Source organism: Xenopus laevis, chromosome 7S, assembly GCF_017654675.1.
Source record: "Xenopus laevis strain J_2021 chromosome 7S, Xenopus_laevis_v10.1, whole genome shotgun sequence".
Taxonomy (NCBI): domain Eukaryota; kingdom Metazoa; phylum Chordata; class Amphibia; order Anura; family Pipidae; genus Xenopus; species Xenopus laevis.
In genome coordinates, this window is record NC_054384.1 from 14,296,386 (window position 1) to 14,316,380 (window position 19,995).

General features: G+C 39.9%; 1 protein-coding gene across 24 annotated transcripts in view; it reads right to left on the reverse strand.

Moving 5' to 3' along the window:
• Nucleotides 1-625: 625 nt before the first annotated feature.
• The window catches only part of mki67.S (marker of proliferation Ki-67 S homeolog), a 42,733-nt gene continuing 23,363 nt past the window's right edge, over nucleotides 626-19,995 (reverse strand). For 5 of the 24 annotated variants that reach the window (XM_041570313.1, XM_041570320.1, XM_041570319.1 and 2 more), the window contains 14 exons: nucleotides 19,915-19,960; nucleotides 16,999-17,160; nucleotides 16,355-16,543; nucleotides 15,863-16,036; nucleotides 11,186-11,347; nucleotides 10,479-10,664; nucleotides 9,711-9,899; nucleotides 9,169-9,351; nucleotides 7,081-7,269; nucleotides 6,378-6,560; nucleotides 4,855-5,154; nucleotides 4,656-4,745; nucleotides 2,809-4,359; nucleotides 626-1,986 (listed from right to left, as the gene is read on the reverse strand). In XM_041570313.1, the coding sequence (XP_041426247.1) occupies nucleotides 1,868-1,986; nucleotides 2,809-4,359; nucleotides 4,656-4,745; nucleotides 4,855-5,154; nucleotides 6,378-6,560; nucleotides 7,081-7,269; nucleotides 9,169-9,351; nucleotides 9,711-9,899; nucleotides 10,479-10,664; nucleotides 11,186-11,347; nucleotides 15,863-16,036; nucleotides 16,355-16,543; nucleotides 16,999-17,160; nucleotides 19,915-19,960 (3,723 nt within the window). In that variant the 3' untranslated portion in view covers nucleotides 626-1,867. 24 annotated transcript variants of the gene reach the window in all.

Sequence of the window (19,995 nt, forward strand, 5' to 3'; positions counted from 1 at the left end):
CTCTTCAAACCGTATATTTTATTTCGAAATTCTGTCTTTTCTGGCCTACATAAAGTGTACCGCTTTTGTATTTAAGATCATACTTACCTTGTAAAACAGTTAAGAGGTGAACTTGTTTCAAACTACGCCCATAAGCCTACCCGTGTGTCGTTTTATATGTAGGTATTTTATAGGACGGCAGGACAAACTTTAATGTGGTTGCACCATCTCCACTTTTAACCGTGATCTTATGCATTTAAAAACCTACTGTCTTGGCAACCCCTGTCTAGCAGAAATGCAGTGGAATATAAGGGGGTTGGCAGGAAAACTTTTCATGCATCAGTTTGATTGCTTGCAGCAGCCAGCCAATTAAATCAGTTAGTGGTAAAGATAAAACCTAAACCCACACAAGCAATGACAACAGAGGCACTTGCCGATATCTTACAGAGGAATTAACCAAGATTATTTTTGACTACAGGAACAATGAGCACTTGATTTTATAATGCAAGCCAGGCCACTGCCCTGAAGCTGCCAATATCACAATGGTCGTTGCAAGCTACACTGGAAAACATGTAACCATGTGGCATGGACTACTCATTTCCTCTACCCCTCCGCTTTCATGAAGAAAGAAATGCCATACGCCAACTCAAAAACAATCCAAATTTATTTGTGTACAGTGGATTAATTACCCGTTTTTCATATATGTTGCCTTAAAGGTATAGGACAATCCTGTTACAGCTTTATTAAAGGGCGCATTGTTCATGAATGACTACTTTTTGAATTGTAATGGATGAACTCCACATCTGTTGCCTTCAGTGACATGCAAACTAGTTAGAATTTTCTCACTTTCTCCAAGTTCTGCACTTTGCTACAATGTCATGACTAGTAAGCCTAGTCAGAGTGCTCCATGTCTTAAAAAAACTGCAACCGATAAACTGACAATGAAAAAAATAAAATAAAGATCCTAGTGGTTATTAAATTCAAGGTAGATACAATAGAAACAATACTGAAAACTACACACTTTTTTTAAAATCTTGGTGAATTTAGTGAGCCACAAATTTAAATGATATGTTTAAATGGTATATGGACGTTCTTGTTGCTCAGTTCACCATTATAAAATAGTGATATGGTCATAATAATCACTGACCATGCAAAATTAAACTAAAACTTTCCAAATAATAAACAGAAGAACTACACTTTTTTTTTTTTTTTTAAATAACCCCACATGGTTAAGGAGATTTGATCTGACAATTTTAAATATTAAAAAAAAAAAGTGCATTACAAATGTTCAACAATAGTACAGAATCTTAAATGAATTTGATCCTTAAACAGTTATGAATATTAACAGCCTAATGACCACAAAATGCACAAATCAAGAATCATTACATCGACTACAAACTGTACAACATTCTGATGATGATGCAGGATTAAGACTTGAATGTGAATTTTGGAGATTTAATCCAAATGTAAAGTCAAAGACTTTAACAATATCCACAAGGGAATAAGTAAAATCGATCACTACAGTGAATTCGAATCACTTTTTATTAACCACAAATATTAAGACCTAGATTAAGAAAGGGGCTGGCCTGTTTATTCAGCATGACTTACAACAATCTAAAACATCGCATAAAAACACTCAATGAATAAAAGTGACATTTTGTCATGCAATAAGCCACAGCTGCCTGAAATGTAAAGCTTTAAACTTTGTCAAAATAAAGATATAAAATGTACAGAATAAAAAATATAAAATGTACAATTTTTTTTCCAGAAACAAATGCAGCGCTACAGAAATATTTAAAATTACATAAAATCATTCAGGGGATTTGAATCCAGTTATCGGACGATACTTTAAGTTTGGCAGGAATTAAATGTATGGAACCATTTAGGCCTATTTCCGTGTGCGCAATGTTGGTCTCGTCTTTACAACTTCGGCGGGCTTCTCATTTTGCCGTTTCACTGCAGTGGCTTTGGTTTTTCCTCTTTTCTGGGTTGGACTGGAAGATGGCACTAGCAAGACAAGAAAAAAAAAAATACATAGATATATTATGGGCTCTTTACTTTAGCAGGTTATACACAGGCAGATTTGATTTTATCTGGCCATGTGTGGGACCTATCTGGCGGAAGGCAAAAATCTGACAGGTTTAAAAAAATTCAATTGGGGCAAGGACGGCATTGACTAGCTGATGAGATCCTCTCTCAATGGCAGGGATCCCCAACCTTTTGAACCTGTGAGCAACATTCAGAAGTAAAAGGAGTTGGGGAGCAACACAAGCATGGTTTCTTGGGGTGCCAAATAAGGGCTGTGATTGGCCATTTGGTAGCCCCTATGTGAATTGTCAACCTACATGAGGCTCTGTTTGGCAGTGCACCTGGTTTTTATGCAACCAAAACTTACCTCCAAGCCTGGAATTCAAAAATAAGCTTCTGCTTTGAGGCCACTGGGAGCAACATCCAAGGGGTTGGAGAGCAACATGTTGCTCACGAGCTACTGGTTGGGGATCACTGCTCAATGGCATGAACTGGCACCTACTATGATCCAATCATTTGGACTTCGGTTGCCAGCAAGACATCTGTTCATTTTACCATCCACAATAGCAAGAAATTAATAGATACATTTCTTAGAATAGTATATTTTAACATTTGTGTTTACTGCCCCCTTTAAAGGCCAATCAAGAATTTCTGAATTCTTGAAACAGAAAACACAGTATTGAAAACTTTATAAAACAAAGTTGCTTATGTTTTCCCCACCAATGATTTACTTTAGGCAACAAATCTCGTTGTACCAATACCCTTACGGTTATGAACCTAAAAGCAAATATGGCAATTTACCTGCTTTCTTTCTCTTTGCTGGTGATTCTTCAACAACCACAGGTTTCTCTTTTGCTGCAGATTTTTGCCTTGAAGCTCCTCTTGTGCTTCCCCTAACAGGAGCAGGGGCTTCCTTTTCACTTACTGATGTGTTGCCTTCTGAAACATCAGTGGTGGCTGCCTTTCTTTTCAAGACTCTTCTTGATTTAGGGGGGCTTTCTATTTTTTCAGTATTTTCAATTTCAGCCACATTTTCTGGACTTTCAGCAGGTTCAGCAGCAACGTTGCTAATTTCAGGCATGTTTTTTTTATTTGGAGCTCTGCCCCTTCTTTTACTTGAAGGGAGGTTTTCAGCAGACTCAACAGTTTTAACTTCTGTATTCTCAGAGTCAGAAATTTTGGCTGCTGCTCCTCTTCGTCCACGCTTTTGTGTCATTGTCTCCAATGCTGGTTCAATCGCATTACTGCCAGAATCAGAGTCAGATGAAGACTTAAGATTTCTTTTACCTGTGTTTCTTCTGTTTAAAGGCTTGTCACTTACAATTTCAGGTTCAAGATCTTGTTTAGAGGAAACATCTGAATTATTTTTCACTTCTGCCACTGGAAGATCTGGATCAGTAATTTTCTTTAACTGAATGGTTGCTTGCCTCCGCCCTCTCTTAGTCTTAGACATTTCATTTTTGTCACTGGCAACCAAAGCAAGAGATTTCTCATCAACTGCAACACTACTTGAATTTAATGTATCAACACTTTTTTCCTCCTTTCTTGAACGTGATCGTTTTGCTGGAACTACTGTTTCTTTTACTTCTTGCCTCCTTCTTCCTCTTGATTTAATTGCACTAACCAGTGCTTCTTCATCTGCAAGATTCTTAACAGTCTCCTCCGTATGCTTTTCAGCAGTTTCCTGAGCAGCCAGCAGAGGGTGCCATTGCACAGATTTTGCCTTAGATGCCTTCTCTTTAGCTAGAGTCTCCTCTAAAAGAACTGGTTCAGCATTCTTGGGAATATGGTAATCTGCTTTTTTTCCTTTTAGTTCTTTAAGCTCCTCAACCTGCTGAGTGCCTCTTGCACCACGTGTAGGTCTTTTGCCAGCTCTTTCTTTTAATTCTATTGTTACATCTGTTTGAGCAGAGTTCTTTACAGAATCAACAGCACTTTTGAGATTTTTTCGATTTCCTCTTTGGGTTTTTGCTTCTGGAGAGGTATGACTGGAACTTTCTTGCTCTTCATGCAAAACTACTGTGTCTGCCAAGTCAGGTAAATTTGTTTCAATTATGACTGTTTCAGTCACAGAGTTTGCAGTGCCTCTTGCTCGTCTACCTCTTCTCACAGATGGAGTTACATTGTTAACTAAAGCTGAATCTCCTGGCAGTTCTGTAAGCAGTTTCTCTGCAACAGCTTTCCGTTCTCTGCCCACTTTAGGCTGCCTTCCACGTAGCTTCTTAGTTGTTGTAGAGTCTTCAGGTACAGCTTTTATTGGACTGCTAGATTTAGACAAACTCTTAGCTGACGAGAGTTCCTCATTTTTTACTTCCACTTGAGATTCTGCAGCACTTGTACAGACTTCCAAACCTAAAAAACCCCAAACATTAAAAAAATGGCAGTTAGTAATTCGCCTAAACTAATTATATGCATACTTTATTGTAAAGGTGCATCATATGGTTTAAATACTGGGTTAATTTTTTTTTTTGCAGTGCATAGAATAGGGAACAATAGAGAAGTTGTGCCTCTATTATGCCACCTGCAGTTTTACAATATATGGTCATTAATATGAAATACAAGGACTGGTATGCTAGTGAAAAAAAAAAATATTTTGACCTTAAAATCTTGGGTCCATGAAAATTTTAGAGTCTATCCATCCATCTTACCCTCTTGCAGTTTTGCCGCTTCTGCTATCTTTCGGCCTCTGCCAGTTCGTCTGTTTGTTGTTAGTTCTTCTGCTAACACTCCATCTGAAACTAGTATTAAATAATATACTATTAATTCACAGTATAAATGATTTTAGAAAATAAACATTGATCCAAGGTTATATATTTTGTAAGCAGCTCTGAGTACTTATGTAATTACCTTCAGTGGCAGATGAAAGTGCACCACCCTTTTGAGGTCTTCCTCGTCGCCTTTGGGGAGCAGACTTTTCATCATTTTCAACAACCAAGTTTTCCAAAGGTTCCGATTGCAGCACTGCTGCTATTTGGACAGTTTCCTTTGTAACTGTATTCTTTCTCTGAGATTTCTTAGTTGCTTTTTTTGCTCCATTAGGTAAAACATTTTTCTGTTGGTCTGTTCTGATATCACTTGATAGTTCAGAAATATTAGAATCCTCATTGCTGGTACTTAGGTCTTCTGGAACATCTACAGCAGGTTTCACTAAATGTTTCAAGAAAAACCATGATAAAAGGTTATTACTTTTGCCCCACATACGCACAAAAAGTATGCCAACATATAAATAGCTTACATTGTGAAATAATACATGCTTTATACATAAATATTTCACCTATGCACACTATACATAACTGAATATAGATTAGTGTGCCTAACCATCAAAAGCTGGCCCGTGTATGCCCAACTAAACTAAAGAGCCCATAATCTGAAGTCTCATTAAAGGGATACTGTGATGGGAAAATTTTTTTTTTTCAAAATGAATCAGTTAATAGTGCTGCTCCAGCAGAATTCAGCACTGAAATCCATTTCTCAAAAGAGCAAACAGATTTTTTTTATATTCAATTTTGAAATCTGACATGGGGCTAGACATTTTGTCAATTTCCCAGCTGCCCCTGGTCATGTGACTTGTGCTCTGATAAACTTCAATCACTCTTTACTGCAAGTTGGAGTGATATCACCCCCTCCCTTTCCCCCCCCCCCAGCAGCCAAACAAAAGAATGGGAAAGTAACCAGATAGCAGCTCCCTAACACCAGATAACAGCTGCCTGGTAGATTTAAGAACAACACTCAATAGTAAAATCCAGGTCCCACTGAGACACATTCAGTTACATTGAGAAGGAAAAACAGCAGCCTGCCAGAAAGCATTTCTCTCCTGAAGTGCAGGCACAAGTCACATGACCAGGGGCAGCTGGGAAATTGACAAAATGTCTAGCCCCATGTCAGATTTCAAAATTGAATATAAAAAAATCTGTTTGCTCTTTTGAGAAATGGATTTCAGTGCAGAATTCCGCTGGAGCAGCACTATTAACGGATTCATTTTGAAATTTTTTTTTTCCCCATGACAGTATCCCTTTAAACTTTACATTAAAACAGTATGAAGCAGACTGTGGTATTCATTTCTTTTAGGCCAAGACCATTCAGGCTAGAAAACAAGTAGTAGCTTGCATAAGTCTATATAAAAAAAAAAAAAAAAACTTGAAATCATATCTATTCTCAAAACCAGTGCCCCACTCCCAACAAAACCACGGGCTTTAAATATGAAACAAGAAAAAGGACAATGAAAAAAAACAAAAAAAAAAAAACACTACTTCAGACTAAAATTTTACGATTACACACAATCTTAAAAGTCAAACAAGTACTGCACAAAATATTGCCAAAACTTTTACATTTGAAATTAACTTCTTGAATGAGAGCACTAATTGTGTTACCTGGTGAATGACTCAAACTGCTTTTGGATGGACGACCTCTTCTCTTTGCTGGAGTGGTTTTATCAGCATCTGTGGATGATGCACCTTCAGTGGTAGATGCCTGTAGAGAAGCTTCTTTGCTGCTTTCTTCCACATGATTTTCAAGAGCTGATGATGTGCTTTTCTTTTCAGACTTCTCACTATCTATAATCAAAGGAACTGCAATTTAAAATCCCAAATCACTGTAGTATTAATCCACTAAAACTCATACTTAGAACTTCAAGGCGTACAGTAAGTGAGACAAACTGAAAGATGTAAATTACTAAAAGTATCACCCAAAAGAAATACCCAGCTTGAGAAAGCACTTCATACAAAATACCATGGCATGAGGTCAGAGGAAGAGAAGCTCTCAATAACAGAGTAAAATATTTAGAGAAATTAATCTAAACCGGAAGGAAAGTGTATATATAGTTGGGTACTACTCGGTTGTGGACCAAATTAATATTAAAAGCTAACAGAAGAATTAAAAAAACAGGTCAATTATTCAATAACCAACAGAAACCCAAATCAGATGACCGAAAATAAGTGAAAGGTGAACATTTAAGAGCTCTGTTGAGGATGTCACAAGTACGTTCAGTATTTAGAACCAAAAATGTTGCGAGTCTAGGTACATCACAGTACAAATATATATACATACTGGCTGAAAGTTCTTCTTTGGTCTTACCTCTATTAGCAGATGCTGGTGACTTGCTCATACTGCCCTTGGATGGACGACCTCTTCTTTTGGCTGGAGTGGCTTTATCAGTGCCCGTGGATGAAGAATCTTCAGTGGCAAGTACATGTAGAGGAGCTCCTTCTTCCATATTTATTTCTTGTGCAGAGGTGCTATTGTTTTCAACAGACTTCCCACCATCTATAATATAATTTAACAGAAATTATTAAAAAGCCTAAATACACTGGTACTTATCTACTAAATAAAAAGCAATATGGCAGTACAAAGCTTTAGGGTTGCAATGCCTTGGCCAATCCTGTATTGTATTTGACTGAAATGCAGGTAAGCAGACTAGAAAGATACCGTACAACAGGCCATGCACAACATAGAGACCTTTCTACGGTTGTATTGCCGACAGCCTGAACATTTAGAACTAAGACATGCTGGTGCATTTCTGGAACAAATTTTTAAACCTACATGATCGACAAAGATAGCCATAGTACAGGTAGAATTCTCCTTTAAAGGAACAGTAACACCAAAAAATTAAAATGGTTCAAATTAATTAAAATATGTACTGTTGCTCTGCACTGGTGAAACTGGTGTATGCTTCAGAAACTCATACAGTTTACATAAACAAGCTGCTTCGTAGCCATGGGGGCAGCCATTCAAGCACAGGATACACAGTAGATAACAGAAGTACTACTATAGTTTATATAAACAAGCTGCTGTGTAGCCATGGGGGCAGCCATTCAAGCACAGGACACACAGTAGATAACAGATAAGTACTACTATAGTTTATATAAACAATCTGCTGTGTGGCCGTGGGGGCGGCAATTCAAGCACGGGGACAGTAGATAACAGATAAGTACTACTAAAGTTTATATAAACAAGCTGCTGTGTAGCCGTGGGGGCAGCCATTCAAGTACAGGATACACAGTAGATAGATAAGTAACAGATAAGTACTACTATAGGTTATATAAACAAGCTGCTGTGTAGCCGTGGGGGCAGCCATTCAAGCACAGGACACAGTAGATAACAGATAAGTACTACTATAGTTTATATAAACAATCTGCTGTGTGGCCGTGGGGGCAGCAATTCAAGCACAGGGGACAGTAGATAACAGATAAGTACTACTATCGTTTGGGGAGCATCACCTCCCCTTCGCTGCGATCGGATAGGAGCTCTTCAACTGAGGATTCCCCTGAGGCCATGGTAGCCAGGAGCTTCCTCTCCAAATCTGTTCTTCTTTGCTTGGAACTATTGCCAGGCATAGTGGTAGGCATATCAGATAGCGGATTAATAAACTTGTCCAGGGAAGGGACAGGTTTGCGATGCCCTGCAAGTTAGCCAGGGACTGAGACAGCTGCACTGCCCGTAATGGGGGTGGTCACTTAAAGCAGGTGATCCCATGGAGGCCCCAGAAGGCTCCCCTGCAGAGCATTAGCTGGAAGGAAATTTCCGGTGCTGCCATCAGTAGGGGCAGTGGACTGTTCCTCAGCAGCTGTGCAGGTCACACAAATGGGCTCGAAGAAGGGACATTTATTAATATTCAGTGTTATGTCTCCTGGTTGGAGGAGCTTAACCCAGTGGTTCCTGTGTCTCCCAAAGGAATTTAGAGAAAGTAAAAGTTTACACTGTGAAATAATACATGCTATATTCCACCTATGCACACTATACACAACTGCATAATATAAATTACAGTGTTCTTAACCATCAAAAGATTTGATGTGTATGCCCAGCTAAACTAAAGAACCCATTTTTGAAGTCTCATTAAAGTTCACATTAAAACAGTATGAAGCAGATTGTGGTATTCATTTTTTTAGGCTAAGAGCATTGAGGCTAGAAGCCAAGCAGTAGCTTGCATAAGTCTACAAACAAAAAAAACAGCTCATCTATTCTCAAAACCAGTGGCCCCCAGAAAAAAAACTGCAGCCTTTAAATATGAAAACAGGAAAATGGGCAAAGAAAAAGGACTGACTGAACAGGACTTCAGACTAAAATTTTCAGATTTTAAAAAAGTCAAACAAGCACTGCACAAAATATTGCCAACATTTTTACATTTGAAATTAACTTCTTGAATGTGAGCAGTAATTGTGTTACCTGGTGAATGACTCAAACTGTGTTTGGATGGACGACCTCTTCTCTTTGCTGGAGTGGTTTTATCAGCATCTGTGGATGAAGCACCTTCTGTGGTAGATGCCTGTAGAGAAGCTTCTTTGCTGCTTTCTTCCACATGATTTTCAAGAGCTGATGATGTGCTATTCTTTTCAGACTTCTCACTATCTATAATTAAAGGAACTGCAATTTAAAATCCCAAGTCACAATAGTATTTACCCACTAAAACTCAATCTTAGATCTTCAAGACTTAAGATAATAAATCTAAACTAGAAGAAAAGTGTATATATACGGTAGTTGGGTACTACTTTGTTGTTTAACATTAAAAGCCGACAGAAGAATTGAAAAAACATGTAAATTATTCAATAACCAACAGAAACCCAAATTAGATGATGACAGAAAAGAAGTGAAATGTGAACATTTTAAGTCATGAGTTTGTTCAATTTTTGGAACTGAAAATGTTGCTAGTCTAGGTACATCGCAGTACAAAAATACATTACTGGCTGAAAGCTCTTATTTTGTCTTACCTCCATTACCAGATGCTGGTGACTTGCTCATACTGCCCTTGGATGGACGACCTCTACCTTTGGGTGGAGTGGCTTTATCAGTGCCCGGGGATGAAGTATCTTCAGTGGCAAGTACATGTAGAGGAGATGCTTCTTCCATATTTATTTCTTGTGCAGAAGTGCTATTGTTTTCAACAGACTTCCCACCATCTAAAATATAATTTAACTGCAATTATTCCCAAGCCAAACGGAATCCGAATCTTAATTTGCATATGTAAATTAGGGGCGAGTAGGAAAATCACGTGACTTTTCGTCACAAATTTTTTTTTTTCCCACTTTTTCCTTTCCTGCATGCAAATTAGGGGTCGGGATTCGGCCCAATCCTCCGCCAGGGATTCGGCCCAATCCTCCGCCAGGGATTCGGCCCAATCCTCCGCCAGGGATTCGGCCCAATCCCAAATAGTGGATTCCTATACAAAATACCATGGTTAGGCGCATGAGGCAGAGGAAGAGAGGCTCTCAATAACAGAGTAAAACATATATAGTTGGGTACTACTATGTTGTGGACCAAATTAACATTAAAAGCCAATAGAAGAAATAAAAAAACAGGTAAATTATTCAATAACCAACAGAAACCCAAATTAGATAAAATAAGTGGAAGGTGAACATTTATGAGCTCTGCTGAGGATATCACGAGTATATTTAGTTTTTAGAACCGAAAATGTTGCTCGACTAGGTACATCACAGTACAAAAATACATTACTGGCTGAAAGTTCTTATTTGTCTTACCTCTATTACCAGATGCTGGTGACTTGCTCATACTGCCCTTGGATGGACGACCTCTACTTTTGGCTGGAGTGGCTTTATCAGTGCCCGTGGATGTATCTGCAGTGGCAAGTACATGTAGAGGAGATGCTTCTTCCATATTTATTTCTTGTGCAGAAGTGTTTTTGTTTTCAACAGACTTCCCACCATCTATAATATAATTTAACTGCAATTATAAAAAAGCCTAAATACACTGGTACTTATCTACTGAATAAAAAGCAATTTGGCAGGAAAAAGCATTAGTGTTGCAATGCCTTGGCCAATCATGTATTGTATTTGACTGAAATGCAGGTAAGCAGAAAGATACTGCACAACAGGTCATGCACAGCATAGTGACCTTTCTACTGGTGTATGGCCGACAGCCTGAACATTTAGATCTACAAGACATGCTGGTGCATCTATGGATCAAATTTTTAAATCTACCAGATCAACACGGATAGCCATAGTACATAAATACCAGATGGGAAGGGTACTCCTGAAGCAAAGCGCCGCAATACCTCTAGAACTTGACTATGCATTTCTCAGTGTAGCGGGGGAAAATGATCTGATAATACTGTATTTAGTAATTCCTACAAAAGTAGGGTAGACACCAAACACATGACTTTTCTGCAACAGAAGCTGGTGGATTTATATTACCACTTTTAAAAATATAAGGATTTATAAACATTTACCTAATGCAACATTCAGACTGGCCCTGGAAGGTCGACCTCTTCTTTTGGCTGTTTCAGATTTTCCAGTTTCACTGTCAATTTGTAACGAAACCTCACCATTATTTGTCTCCATTGTATGTTTTGGTAAGGCTTCTTCTGGTGCTGATGTTTGAATAGTTTGAACTGTAAAACCAAACAGGAGAATTGGTGCAAAACTACAATTTGAGCATGAGATGCAAAACTAAAATATGATCAACCACCTACACTTAGGAAAAAATATTAGGCTATTGAATCAGAAACGCTGCTGGTTTAAAGGAACAGTAACACCAAAAAATTAAAATGTTTTAAAATAATGAAAATATAACGTGCTGTTGCTCTGCTCTGGTGAAACTGGGGTGTATAGCCATGGGGGGCAGCCATTCAAGCACAGGATACACAGTAGATAACAGATAAGTACTACTATAGTTTATATAAACAAGCTGCTGTGTAGCCATGGGGGCAGCCATTCAAGCACAGGATACACAGTAGATAACAGATAAGTACTACTATAGTTTATATAAACAAGCTGCTGTGTAGCCATGGGGGCAGCCATTCAAGCACAGGATACACAGTAGATGACAGATAAGTACTACTATAGTTTATAAAAACAAGCTGCTGTGTAGCCATGGGGGCAGCCATTCAAGCACAGGATACACAGTAGATAACAGATAAGTACTACTATAGTTTATAAAAACAAGCTGCTGTGTAGCCATGGGGGCAGCCATTCAAAGCTGAAAAAGGAGAAAAGGCACAGGATACACATCTGATAACATAAGCTCTGTAGTAGTACAAAGTGATTCTTCAGAACTTGTATAAAAGGGGCTTACTGCGTACAGATAAACTTGATAAACTTTATTTTAGAAACCGTTCATCACTGGAAACCTGAAGTTCTAAACTAGACAATCCTACAGTACTGGTTTTAGGCAATTTAATATGGATTTATCCCAAACTATTAATGAACAATTTTAGAAAAGGACTTGATTTGCAGCATCACAGCATTTATTCCCGTCACACACTAAATCAGGTAATTTACAAACCAATAACAAATCCCTGTGGCTCCAGGGCCCTTCACGCAGTGTTCTGCACACTGACAGCATGGAAGAAATCAGCTGTAAGAGGTTATAGTGTGCTTAAGAATGCTAGATACATGTATATAAGGAGATTTTTTGTATAACTTACCATTAAATCTCTCTCGTCCATTGGGGGACAGAGGAACTACTCGGTTAAGCTCCTCCAACCAGGAGGCAGGACACAGACAATTAAAAAATATCCTCCTCCGCTTCCTCATATAACCTGTGCTTAACCCTCCTTGCTCAGTTTAGTATATCAACCAAAGAATAGGATAACAATAACATAAGTTAATTCCAACTACAATACAGGGAAAACGCTTGTCTCAGGGAGGGAGGTCCTGTGTCCCCCAAGAGACTAGATAGAAAGATTTAAAAGGTTGTTCACCTTCCAAACACTTTTTTTTCAGTTCAGTTGGTTTCAGATAGTGCACCAAAAATAAAGACTTTTTCCAATTAATTTCTATTTTCTATCTGTGCCTGTTTTTCTAATATTGAAGTGTTAAGTGTCATTTTTCACCTTCTAAAGCAACTTTGGGAGGGGCGGTCTGTAACCCTGTAAAATGTTCTAAATGGATACATTTAGTTGATACATTTCTTATCTTTGCCCCTACTGAGGAGAATCGCCGAGTTTCATTAAAGGCAACTGTTGGAATTGATACAATAATTGCTAATAGTCCATAGATACTACTGAGAAATGTATCAAATAAATGTTGCAAAATTTAACAGTTGCGCTGCCAGATTGAAACAACCTAGACAGGAAAATTCAATTTTAAACTTGGATTTTGGAAAAACTGTAAAAAATTAAAAATGGAAAAAAGACTATTTCTGGTGAACAATCTGAAACTAACAGAAAAAAAACTGTTGGATGGTGAATAACCCCTTTAACGGTAAGTTATACAAAAAATATTTTATCCAATGTCCTTTGGGGGACACAGGAACCACTGGTACTTACCAAAGCAGTCCCTATGAATAATTAATAAGGGAGGGGACAGTCAGCCCTTAGACGGTCATGACCACGGCCTGTAGAACCTTCCCACAGAAACTCGCCTCGGCAGAGGAAAACACATCAGAACCTTAGAACCATGTAAAGGTATGGACTGACGACCAAGTCACCCCTTAGCACAGCTGCTCCGCAGAAGCCTTCTTGCTCCATGCCTAGGAGGTGCTTTAAGTGGATTTCTTAATCCATCATGCTATAGTAGACCTTCCCCGAGCCATCCACCAATATAAATATTCTCGCACCGTCTTGTCGAGAACCATGGCTTGCTCGAGGGACCCCTTCTTCCACCTGTGCATGATGCACAATTACAGAGTTTGTAGGTGATACTGGGCCCATGGTACAGCTTCCATTGCTGCCACCATTAACCCCAGAACCTGCATACAGAATCATACTGTGTACGTGCGGGTCTGGATAAGCCGTCCTACCATGCTCCTGAGCCTCGACTGTCTCACCTTCGGTAGTATTACGCTCTGTGAGCTGGTATTGAACACTAGCCGCAGGAACTGCATGACCTGGCCGGGGATTAGTGATGACTTCTGACGATTGATCATCCACCCGAATGATTCCAGGGTCGATACAATGATGGTAACGCGCTTACTGGCTGTCAACAGGGAGCCTGCTTTTACCAGAATGTTGGGCAGAAAGATTCGGCCGAATCCAAATCCTGCTAAAAAAGGCCTAATCCTGGCCGAATCCCGAACCGAATCCTGGATTCGGTGCATCCCTAATCTGTTTAGCCTATTCAAATCGGAAGGATCTGTCCTTTGGTACTCAAATAAATTGGAATATAAGCCATCGAAACGCTGGTCAGACAGAACTGGCACCACTACAACTGCTTGTAGTAGTCCCCAAAAAGGCTTTGCACTTTGGTTTCCCTACCGGGACCCTGGAGAGGAGGAGGCGCCATAATGGAGGTGCTTGAATTTCCTATCTGTAGCCGTCTTTGAACCCAGGTGTCTGACATCTCGTACCCACACCTCCTGGAACCTCCCGAGTCGCCCTCCCACGGCTCGATTGAGGTTCGGTGAACTTGTCCAGTCATTGGGACTGGGGCTGGTCAGTGGCTGACTTGTTGTTGGTCTTGCAGTTGTGCCACAGATGCTAGTTTCGTTGTCGGAACTTCCTCAGATCGACCTTCAGAGAATTCTCGAGATGGTTATGGCCGTCGCATCAGGCACCAGAAGTGCTGTGTTCCTGGATAGTCGAGACACCAGGGCATCAAACATGGGTGGGATAATCCACTTCTCCACCAATTCTTGGCAAATGGATAGGAGCGAGTTAAGTGCCGCGAGGGCTGAAACTTTTTCTCAGGGGCGTCCCACTCCTGTTCTATGTCTCCCAGCTGTTAGTGGAATGTGAATTCTGCTGCGTGTTTGGATTGGCGTTTGAAGGATCCCTTGTGGCCTGGCCCGTTGTTGCCGGCTCCTCCAAGTTCAACACCTCTTTCACCACCCTTATCAGGCTTTCCATATTACGAGGAAATTCTCTATCTGGTTCCCCATGTTCCTCAGAGGAAGACATCATCTCCCCTTCGCTGCAATGTGATAGGAGCTCCTCAGACGAGGATTCCCCTGAGGCCATGGTAGAACTATTACCTGATGAACTATTGCCTGGCTAACTGATGCCCTGCAAGTTAGCCAGGGACTGAGACAGCTGCACTGCCCATAATGGGGCTGGTCACTTAAAGCAGGTGATCCCATGGTGGCCCCAGAAGGCTCCCCTGCAGAGCATTAACTGGAAGGAAATTTTCTGTGCTGCTAGCAGTGGACTGTTCCCCAGCAGCTGTGCAGGTCACACAGATGGGCTTGGAGGAAGGACATTTATGAATTGCCAGTGTCCGGTCTTCCTGGTTGGAGGAGTTTAACCCAGTGGTTCCGGTGTCCCCCAAAGGACGTTAGAGAAAAAGAGTTTACATGGTGAAATACATGCTATATTCCACCTATGCACACTATACAAAACGGCATAATATAAATAAGTGTTCTTAACCATGATGTGTATGCCCAGCTAAACTAAAGAACCTAATAATCTGAAGTCTCATTAAAGTTCACATTAAAACAGTATGAAGCAGATTGTGGTATTCATTTTTTAGGCTAAGAGCATTGATGCTAGAAGCCAAATAGTAGCTTGCATAAGTCAACAAACAAAAACAAAACTTTAAAATCATATCTATACTCAAAACCAGTGCTTTTGTTTTGTAAATAATTTTTTTCTGTTAGATTTTTTCTTTTTTATAATAAATTAATTTTGGTTTTCTCAAATTGGGTGTGCTATCCATTCCTTGCAGCAGTTATAGATTACATGGAGACCCTTATGGGGAGTCACCTATGGATTAGCACCCTGTAACTCACTTTAAAAGGGTGTGCGCCTTCTCTCTTTATTTTCGATACCCCCAGAAAAAAGACTGCAGGCTTTGAATATGAAACAGGAAAATGGGCAAAGAAAAAAAAAAAAAAAAAGTAAAGGACTGACCGAACAAGAATTCAGCCAAAAATTTTCCGATTTTAAAAGTCAAACAAGTACAGCACAAAATATTGCCAAAATTTTTACATTTGAAATTAACTTTTTAAATGTGAGCACTAATTTTGTTACCTGGTGAATGACTCAAACTGCGTTTGGATGGACGACCTCTTCGCTTGGCTGGAGTGGCGTTATCAGTATTTATGGATGAAGCACCTTCTGTGGTAGATGCCTGTAGAGATGATTCTTTGCTGCTTTCTTCCACATGATGTTCAAGAGCTGATGATGTGCTATTCTTCTCACTATCTATAATTAAAGGAACTCCAATTTAAAATCCCGAGTCACAATAGTATTTATCCACTAAAACTCAATCTTAGAACTTCAAGACTTAAGATAATAAATCTAAACAAGAAGAAAAGTGTATATATAGTTGGGTACTACTCTTGTTTTTTAATTAACATTAAAAAAAAAATGTAAATTATTCAATAACCAACAGAAACCCAAATTAGATGAAAGTAAGTGAAAGGTGAGTTCTGCTGAGGATGTCATGAGAAAATGTTGCTAGTCTAGGTACATCGCAGTACAAAAATACATTACTTTCTGAAAGTTCTTATTTTGTCTTACCTCTATTAGCAGATGCTGGTGACTTGCTCATACTGCCCTTGGATGGACGACCTCTACCTTTGGCTGGAGTGGCTTTATCAGCGCCCGTGGATGAAGTATCTTCAGTGGCAAGTACATGTAGGGGAGATGCTTCTTCCATATTTATTTCTTGTGCAGAGGTGCTATTGTTTTCAACAGACTTCCCACCATCTATAATATAATTTAACAGCAATTATTAAAAAGCCTAAATACACTAATACTTGTCTACTAAATAAGGCAGGTAAGCAGACTAGAAAGATATCGGTACAAAGGGTCATGCACAGCATAGTGACCTTTCTACTGTTGTATGGCCCGACAGCCTGAACATTTAGAGCTATAAGACAAGGTGGTTCATCTCAGGATCAATATTTTAAAACTACCTGATTGGCACGGATAGCCATAGTACATAAATAGCGAATGGACAGGATACTCCAGAAGCAAGCGCCGCAATAACCTCTAGAACCCGACCATGCTTAGCTCAGTGTAGCAGTGGGAAAATGATCTAATACTGTATTTAGTCAATTCCCACAAAACTAAGGTAGAGACCAACACATGACTTTTCTGCAACAGAAGCTGGTGGATTTATATTACCACTTTTAAAAATATAAGAATTTATTAACATTCACCTAATGCAACATTCAGACTGGCCCTGGAAGGTCGACCTCTTCTTTTGGCCTTTTCAGATTTTCCAGTTTCACTGTCAATTTGTAAGGAAACATCACCATTATTTGTCTCCGTTGTATGTTTTGGTAATGCTTCTTCTGGTGCGGATGTTTGATTTGTTTGAACTGTAAAATGAAACCGCAGAATTGGTGCAAAAAACTACTATTTGAGCATGAGCTGTAAAACTAAAATATGATTTACAGATCAACCACCTACACTTCGGAAACAATATTAGGCTATTAAATCAGAAACACGGTTGGCTTAAAGGAACAGTAACACCAAAAAATTAAAATGTTTTAAAATAATTAATATATAATCTACTGTTGCTCTGCACTGGTGAAAATGGTTTGTTTGTTTCAGAAACTCTACTATAGTTTATATAAACAAGCTGCTGTGCAGCCATGGGGGCAGACATTCAAGCACAGGATACACAGTAGATAACAGATAAGTACTACTATAGTTTATATAAACCAGCTGCTGTGCAGCCATGGGGGCAGACATTCAAGCACAGGATACACAGTAAAAAACTGAGTAAGCTGGAGGCCTCCTGATGGGAGGGGATTTAACCCCATGGTTCCTGTGTCCCCCAGGATGTATGAGAAAACAGATAATTAATACTATAGTTTATATTACAAGCTGCTGTGTAGCCATGGGGGCAGACATCCAAGCACAGGGGACACGATAACAGATAAGTACTACTATAGTTGATATAAACAAGCTGCTGTCGCCATGGGGGCAGCCATTCAAAGCTGAAAAGGAAGAAAAGGCACAGGATACACAGCAGATAACAGAAGCCCTGTAGTAGTACAACGGGATTCTTCCGAACTTAGAGAGCTGTAATGGTTTCCTATGCTATAAAATGATCACAGCATTGCTACGATCAGCATTGATTCACGTCACAGACTAAAACAGGCAGTTTAGAAACCAATAACTTCACAGCAGCAACAACTCACTGTGGCTCCGAGGCCCTTCACAGTGTTTTGCATACTGACAGTGTGCAAGAATTCAGCTGTTAGAGGTTAGTGTGCTTAAGAATGCTAGATACATTCCCTCAAAACTTCTCCGCAATACCAATCCTTGTCTAATCAAAGCCTTAACTCACCTATTTAATCTTTCCCTCTCAACTGGACTGTTTCCTTCTCAACTAAAACATGCTCTTGTCACCCCCATTCTGAAAAAACCCTCTCTTGATCCCTCCAATCTTGACAACCTCCGACCTATCTCTCTGCTACCTTTCATCTCTAAACTACTTGAGCGCCTAGTCTACAACCGACTAACCTCATTCCTCTCTGACAATAACCTGCTGGACCCCCTACAATCTGGTTTTAAGCCACAACACTCTACGGAAACTGCCCTGACTCGACTGACTAATGACCTTTTAACCGCTAAAGCCAACAATCACTTCTCACTACTAATACTGCTTGATCTCTCAGCCGCATTTGACACTGTAGATCACCCTCTCCTCCTCCAGTCCCTCCAGTCACTTGGCCTTCGTGACACAGCCCTGTCCTGGTTCTCTTCTTACATCACCAATCGTTCCTTCAGTGTCTCCTACAATGGAGTAGCCTCTTCTCCCCTACCTCTTTCTGTTGGAGTTCCCCAAGGCTCTGTCCTGGGACCATTTCTATTCTCCCTCTATACTTCCTCCCTTGGCAAATTAATAAATTCGTATGGTTTCCACTACCACCTCTATGCTGACGATACTCAGATCTATCTCTCATCTCCTGATCTCAACCCAGAACTCCTAACTCGCGTCTCCTCCTGCCTGTCCGCCATCTCTACCTGGATGTCACAACGCTACCTTAAATTAAACCTCTCTAAAACTGAAATGGTTCTCTTTCCTCCAACTAACACCAGTAGCATCCCCGAAGTATCCATCATATCACCCCCTCTCCCCAGGCACGGTGCCTTGGGGTTATCCTAGATTCTGCCCTGTCATTCACTCCTCATATCCAGTCACTTATTAAATCTTGTCACTTCCACCTAAGGAACATATCCAAAATACGATCATTTATCACCCAAGACGCTGCCAAAATTCTTATTCACTCTCTCATCATATCGCGTCTAGACTACTGTAACTCTCTTTTAATTGGCCTCCCCCTCCAGAGACTGTCACCTCTCCAGTCCATAATGAACACTGCTGCGAGGCTCATACACCTCAGCAACCGCTCCTCCTCTGCCTCGCCATTCTGTCAGTCCCTGCACTGGCTTCAGTTACCTTTCAGAATCAAATTCAAATTAATGACACTGACTTTCAAAGCACTTCATAACTCTGCCCCACCCTACATCTCTGAACTCATCTCTATATACTCACCCACTCGCTTACTACGCTCCTCTACCGACCTTCTACTCAACTCTTCTCTCATTACCTCCTCACATGCTCGCATTCAAGACTTTGCAAGGGCTGCACCCCTCCTCTGGAACGCTCTCCCACGGTCTGTCCGACTTTCTCCCAACCTTTCTACTTTCAAGAAATCTCTGAAAACGCACTTCTTTCGAGAAGCCTACCCTCACGCTGCTTAACTACCAAACGCAATACCACATTCTCACCCACTTAATTCGATCTTGCCCACTCCCACACCTTGTGTATTACTCCCTTCCCTTTAGACTGTATGCCTATGCATAGGGCCTTCCTCACCTTTTTGTACCTGTATTGATTGTGATGTTTGTTACTCCATATATTCTATGTATGTAATTCATGTGATGTAGTTGTATAATCACATTTACTTTACAGTGCTACGCAATATGTTGGCGCTATATAAATACATGTTAATAATAATAATAGATACGTGCAAGCAGACAATGTGTAGTAGGAATATGCCCAAATGAAACTGGTATCAGGCAGTTTTTTTAATTTTAGATAACGAAAATCTACTTACACAGAGCAGCCTTTTTGCTTGAATGTGGAGGTGTACCAGATGCACGCTGAAAAAAAAGAGCAAGGCCAGCATGTAAAATGT